Genomic DNA, 6,598 nt, shown 5'->3' on the forward strand with positions numbered 1-6,598 from the left:
CCCCAGGGCGGAGCAGCCTCCCTGGCAGCTGACTTGCCTGTCTCGGCTGGTGGTTGTGATGGTAGCAGGTGGGCTGGGGGCCTGGACAGGCAGGAGGGGGGACGGCTGGGCTACCCCCGAGGACACGTGCTCTTCAGAGTGGGTCCACCTTCCACGCCATCCAAGTTCCTCTCTCAGGCTTCGCGTCACTGGTGGGAGAAGGCCATGGTATGGGCTTCGGGTGGTCCCCACCCTAGGCCTGGTGAATTCCCCATTTCCTGTGTGTTTTCAAGTGGAGATGGCCCAGCCCCAGCTGATTCATAACAGGGCTTGACTGTCATCAGCCACCTTGGGGGCAAAGTCACTGCCATGGGGGCGATCCTGGGGCCGGGAGCGCAACCGTCTGGTGTCCAGTCTCAGCTCTGCCAACCACCAGCCCTGTTACTTCCCAGGTTCTTTGAAGGCCTCAGTTTCCTCCATCTGTTAAGGGAGGGACTGGATTATACTAGTGGTTTTCTAGACTTGTATACCAGGACCATTGTGTTCAATTCAAATCTTACAAGAAAATACAAATAAATGTAACAGATGACAGCAGAGCGGCTCAGGTGGAAGTCAGGTGGGGAGAACCCACCTGGCCGAGTCCCACCTACACACACGCGCGCGCACACACACTCACTCACTCAGGGTTCATAGTTTGAAAACTGCAGGATGGTTTGACTACCAAAATTTCCCGGTCTGAGGGTGGGCTGAGCCTGGAACCACCTGGCCTGCCAGGGGAACCCCCATTGTACGCTGCCCCCCAGCTCCCACTCTCACCCTCGGGGCCGCAGACCTCCCCTCACTCACCCGTTTACTCTCTGGATTCTATGTGCCCCTCCCCAGAGAAAGCGGAAATGCCTGGCCTGCATCAAGCTGGACCCTGAAGATAAAGTCCTGGGCCGGATGGTCCACTGCCCCATAGAGACACAGGTTCGACGGGTAAGAGTGCGTGGAGGAGGGGGCAGAGGTTGGGGAGGGAGCTGGTGGACAGAAACTGGGCCTGTGGGAGAGGCCAGAGGCGGAAGCCTGCACGGAGGGGCGTGGAGGGGGCGTGGCCTGAGCGCTTGGCTGCGCAGGAGCTGCAGGAGCGCCAGGAGGTCCAGTGCGGCAGGGTGGAGCGCGCCGGCGAGGACCCTCACGGCCACTACTTCCCGGGGCAGTTCGCCTTCTCCAAAGCCTTGCCCCCCAGCTGAGGCCTGGCCGGTAGGTGGCCGGCCGCGAGGGAGGGAGGACGAGGCGGAGGGCAGCCAGGTGGGGCAGGGATGGAGAGGAGGCTGGAGCTGCTGCTGGGCTGCGGGAGGCAGGAGAGGGGCTGGGAGCCTGAAGACAGCTGGGACGGGGTCCCAACAGCCCCTGTCGCACCCAGTCTTAGTCTCTCTTCCCTTCCCTCTAGAATTGCACCCGGCTTCCTGGAAGCAGCGTGAGGGACGTTAACAAGTGAAAGCCCGCCCTCCCTTCTCCTTTCTCCCTTCTCCGAGCCCAGGGAGGACTGTCCCACTGTCCCTAATAAAAGTGCTCTAGAGCTGCGTTCTCGCCTCTCCTCGCATTCCCTCCCTCCTGAGAGCAGCGGGACAACAGGGCCCCAGTGCTCCAGCCTCACGGGGAGCCCCGAGGGCGAGGGCGAGCACGATGCCTCCCATCAGAAGGACACCCAGAAAGCTGTGTACTCTTCCTTCCCCAGGAAACGCCAGAGGCAGCAGGGACCCAGGCTCCTTTTCAGGGGCCCACGCCGGGGAAATCGAAGCACGCCCATGTGCAATGACAGGCAGAGATGCAAATTAAAACACGAGTATTTAATGGGGATTGGCACAGGCGGGCATGGCAGTGGAGGCTTCAGGGAGACCCGGGACTGGGGGGCACAGCAGAGGGTCACTTGGACAGGCCAACCTGGAAGATGTGGCTTCCACGCTCCGAGCTCTGCCGCGTCCTCTCCCAGGACGGGCTGGGCAGGAGGCTTGCCATCCCCACTTTTCACCTTTAGCCTTAGGACCAAGCAACTTTATTCCACTAAGCCCCAGGCTCAGCCAGCCAGGAGTGGCAGCAGCTGTGGACATGAGGAGGCCGGGCCTCCTCCCAGGAGCACAGCGTAGGTGCAGGACAGCCTCCCACGGTGCCAACTGCCTGAGGAGGGTCCTAGGGAGGTGTGTCCCTGATGGATGGGTGGGGAATTTTCCTTGAGGGAGGTGTGAGAGGGAGCGGGGCTGCTCTTAGGCAAGGTGGCCCATAAGAGGCCCGTGTGCAGGGCCAGTGGCCAGCATGATGAAACCATGAAGAAAAGCAGGGAGGCCACAGCGTGCCAACCCCAAGGGCCACGGCCACAGGGTGCATTCAAAAGACAAAGGAGGTGGCGCGGGCGGGGCTGAGCGCCTGCTCGGCCTGGGCCAGGCTGTCCCTGGCCTGGCGGTCCAGGTCGTGGCACTCCTGCAGCGTGTCCTGGAACTGGCGGCAGGCCTCCTCCAGGATGGAGCTGCTGCCCGTGGGCCAGGACTCCCAGTAGCCGGGCTCCACCCAGGGCTGGGCCTCCACGGCTCGCGGGCCGGGGCCGGAGCCAGGGCACAAGGAGCTGTCCAGGTCCCGGCACAGCTGGTAGAAGTCACTGCCGCGCCCGCTCACGCGCTCGCCATCGATGACCTTCAGGCCAGGCAGCAGCTCTCGGACCGAGGCCCAGTAGGAGGGGCTGGCGCACAGCGGGTTGCTGAGCCGGGCCAAAGGGTCGCGGAGCCGCAGGCGCTCGAGGCCCCGCAGCGCCGCCAGACACTGCAGCTGCCCGGGGCCGGCCAGCAGGTTGCCCGCGGCGTTGAGACTCTGCAGATTCTCGCAGGCGGCCAGGGGCTCCAGCCCCGTCAGCCGGTTGTTGGCCACGTTGAGCACAGCCAGCTGGCGCAAGGAGGCCAGTGGGCCCAGCTGGGTGAGTGCGTTGCCCGAAAGGTCCAGCCACTCGAGGCCCAAGCACTCCCCCAGGCAGCCCAGGTCCACCAGCCCCAGGCCCTGCAGCTTCAGCAGCAGGATGGACTCCAGGGCGAACTCACCTGAGCGCGCCTTGAGCAGCTGAGGGGTGACGCGCACCCCGTCGGCCTCTCCCGACTTCTCACCCCGAGGCTCCATGAGACGAAGTGGGTCCAGGTGGCCGGGGCCCCGGCAGCTCCGTCACGGTGACGCAGGTGCCACTGGCTGTCAGTGGGCTGCTCACCCCAAAGGACGCCCCGTCCACTCGGCCTGGGCTGGACGCCTGTCTCCGACACCCCAGCTCAAGGGCCAGCAGGTCCCTGAGGAGAAACAGTCAAAGAGTAAGCGGGCCTCTGAGCACCTCAGTGACCGCCCAGCCTCCACCGCCAGGGCCAGAGACCTAGACGGCCCGGCGGGCCCTGAGGATGGGAGTCCAGGGCGCAGAAGGGTAAGGAGCCCCTCTGAGGGAGGGGGGCCAGGCACAGGCCCTTGCCTAAGGGGGTCCTGACTCGGCCCTGGCGGTTGTGGCCATGCTGGGTGGGATTCAGGCCCGCGTTACCAATTCTTCCCGTCTCCCAAATCTGCTCCGGAGACACATCTCATTACTTTCCTTTCTCGGTAACTGTTCACGATTATCTGTATTAATTCTGAGGTTATTTCCTTTTAACCATTTACACTTATTTCTGAAGAGATAACAGGTCACCATCATCGCCAATCTCTTTTGTTTCCTTCCTGGGAGAGCCACGCATTGGCAAACACAAATGAGAGCACCTGGGCCTTCTTGACAATTTCTTTAAAAATCAGCAATGAATTCAAAGTGGTTTCCACGTTCCACGGGCCAACTTGTGACCTCTGGTGGCAGCTGTGGGGCCTGAGGACTCAGCCTTCAGTCCTTGATGAGGAAACTGAGGTCGAGGGAGGGAAGGGACAGCGGAGGCACAGGGAGTAAGTGGCAGCACTGCCAGGCCCCTCACCTTTGCTCCCCGAACCTGCCTGTCAAGACCAGCTCTTCACTGTGGCACCAACAGAACAGCGCCCATCGCTGCCAGCCAGATAGCATGGTTCCAGCTGCAGACACGGGCAAAGCGGGGTTGGGGAGGGGAGGCCGGGCAGTCAAGGAAGCTGTCCTGGAGGGAGGGGTAGGGTGGCACCTATGTTGGATCCAGAAAAGGGGAGAGAGGGTACTTTCTAGTCACCAGTGGCCGTGGGGTGGCAGAAACCCAGGTGTCAGTGCAAGACAAGAGCACGAGGCAGGAGGCCAGCGGGAGGGACGCCGGCGATGCCGAGCAAGCGCAGAAGGCTCGGGGTCCAAGAAGAGAGGAAAACAAGCAGACTTCTGCTCCAAGTGGCAGCTCCCCAACCCCACAGACTCGGGCTGGGCCCAGGCCAGGCTGGGTGAGGCCTGCAGAGAAACAAGGAGCCATTCACTCCTGCTGTTTACAAAACCTGGGGCTCCAGAGCCTCTGCCAGGCCCCGAGGCTGCGCTTCCATAGCAACACCACTCCTCAGGCCCCCTCCAAGGAAATCAGACCCAGAGCTCCTCCCACTCGCCCCAGGATGCTGGGGAGGCTGCTAACACATCTGAGCCCCACCCCGTCTCTAGGAAGGGGGCCCTGCACCCCCCAGCCCCCCTCCAGTCCGCAGCAGCCCAGCTCCTTCTTCACTTCTACCAGTGTTTCTGTCCACAAGGCATGGAGGCGGCCGCTAAGAAACCTGGTCACTCTGCGGAAGCATCTGCTGGGTTTGTGAGCAGCGAGCGGTGCAGTCACCTCCACGTTGGTTAAACCTGCTCTGGCCCACAGGGCACCGGGCACCACAGATGGGCCATAAAAGCACCAGCCAGAGACGAGGACCCCTCCTGAGGGCAAGGGGCGATGAGAGGAGGGAAGAGAACGTGTGCCCGAACCTGGCCACGTGACCGGAGGCCGGGCTCCCGTCTCGCACTTGGGGTGTCCTGTGGCATCGGCCTCAGGAGGCAGCGGCGAGTCCAGGATGACGGGGTCCAGGCACCGTCTGTGAGAGTGAGGCGCAACAGGCCAGCCTCGGGGGGACACCATCTCTTCAAGTATCTGCGGGCCTCTCTCCAGGTGTACGCACATCCTCCCAGCCACTATGTTGCGGGTGAAAGCGGTCAGGGAGCCCTGGTGTACAGCCAGGGGCTGAAGTCAGGCGAACACCCACATGCTCGAGGCTGAACGGAGGGTACCGATGAGCAGCCGGGGGTGGGGAGGACAACACGCCAGGCCTCCAGGGAAGAGCCACAGCCCCGTGTTCAAATGCCCCGCCGCCGCCAGGGCGACGGGCTGAGGGGGAAGCGGTGCCCTGAGGAACCCCGCCAGCGATGGGGATGGAGGTGGTGCGCAAAGGGAAGGAAAGAACAAGGGGGCGGGCAGAGAACGGTGTGCGCGTGCCCACGTCCTGCGGAAGAGGACAGGGGAGCGGGAAGATGGCACTGGGACTGGACATCAGGCCTCCTGTGCCCCCAAAGTCCCATCTGGCAGGAGACACGTGCCCCGCCAGCACTTGGCTCTGTGCCCTCAGCCCTGGGTCCCACGCCCTTGTCTGTAGTTAGATGAACAGCACCGCAGTCAAACCCTGATTCTCCAGCGTGTCCATGACCTCTGCTCCGCTCCTGGGCCCCATTTTACCTCAAATCTGCACACTTCAACCAGGCCGGGGCCCACACACCTGTGCAAACCCAGCCAACGCAGAGGCCAGCAGCGGACAGCAGGCTCCGCGCGATGCGAGAATGGCTCGTCCACATGCAACAGCGTCAACATTCCTCTAAAAAACCAGAATCACCCTGGTCCTCTTAATGGAAATGAGCGAACAGAGGCGCTGGCCCAACGTGTGTCTGTGAAAAGGACTCGGTCACACGGACAAGGCTATGACTGAAACAGGTGACTCCAGATCTCCGGGGGAAGGCCCATCTTCCCTTGTTCAGAGCCAGCAGTTCTGAGTCTCAGTTTACCTATGTAGGGAATGGGCCAGAAGAGGATGCCGTGAGTCGCCAGGGCAGGGCAGAGCTAAGTCTAGGGGAGAAACGGTTCAACTTGGAGCAGCCTCAGGTGGACAGTCACCTGGCCGCTTCGGTGAACTGGGGCCCCTCCCTCCGCCCCATTCCCTCCCGACCACAACCTGGCGCAGGGTTCTCTGACCCGGCACTGCCGCCATCTGGGGCCGGGGTAAGTCTCTGCTGCGGAGGCTCCTCTGTGCGTCCCTGTGTTCCACCCACGAGAGGACAGTGGCAATCCCCCCACAAGCTGTGACAACCAAAATATCTCTAGGCGTTGCCCAATGGCCCCTGGGGGACAAAACTGCCCCCGGTTGAGAACCACCACTCCAGAGCCCGAGCCCCCAAGCTCGGGACCGTCAAGCTTCTCACCTCCTCCCTTTCACTGCCCTCGTCTTCCTCACACACCCCCACCCTGGTGCCTCGCCGGTCCAGGCCTCCCCTCTCCGAGAACAAGGAGAGCCGCTGAGGGGAGGCCACACAGCAAGGGGACAGTGCCTCTCCCAGGAGGAGCTCGAGGGGTGGCAGCACTGACCAATACACGGCCCCCTGGACAGCTTTAGTTAGGGCACATGACACCCCCGCCCCCACCTCACCTGCTCCATCCGACCTGCGAGGTGG

The 6,598-nt window shown here is 62.7% G+C and overlaps 2 protein-coding genes across 2 annotated transcripts in view; one reads left to right on the forward strand and one right to left on the reverse strand.

Moving 5' to 3' along the window:
* Positions 1–1,460, forward strand: part of RARRES2 (retinoic acid receptor responder 2) — a 2,165-nt gene extending 705 nt beyond the window's left edge. Inside the window, exons 3-5 of the mRNA XM_007469850.1 lie at positions 862–957; positions 1,095–1,221; positions 1,412–1,460. Of these exons, the coding sequence (XP_007469912.1) occupies positions 862–957; positions 1,095–1,211 (213 nt within the window). The 3' untranslated portion in view covers positions 1,212–1,221; positions 1,412–1,460. The remainder of the gene's footprint in view (positions 1–861; positions 958–1,094; positions 1,222–1,411) is intronic.
* An 886-nt stretch (positions 1,461–2,346) lies between these two features.
* On the reverse strand, positions 2,347–3,123 carry LRRC61 (leucine rich repeat containing 61). Its single transcript, XM_007469851.1, has one exon. The coding sequence runs from the start codon at positions 3,121–3,123 to the stop codon at positions 2,347–2,349; it is 777 nt and encodes a 258-aa protein (XP_007469913.1).
* Positions 3,124–6,598: the final 3,475 nt, after the last annotated feature.

This window comes from Lipotes vexillifer, unplaced genomic scaffold (assembly GCF_000442215.2).
Source record: "Lipotes vexillifer unplaced genomic scaffold, Lipotes_vexillifer_v1.1 scaffold472, whole genome shotgun sequence".
NCBI lineage: Eukaryota > Metazoa > Chordata > Mammalia > Artiodactyla > Lipotidae > Lipotes > Lipotes vexillifer.

Bases quoted from the DNA above. Each gene is read 5' to 3' on its own strand.
- LRRC61 (XM_007469851.1), bottom strand. From the start codon at position 3,123: ATGGAGCCTCGGGGTGAGAAGTCGGGAGAGGCCGACGGGGTGCGCGTC.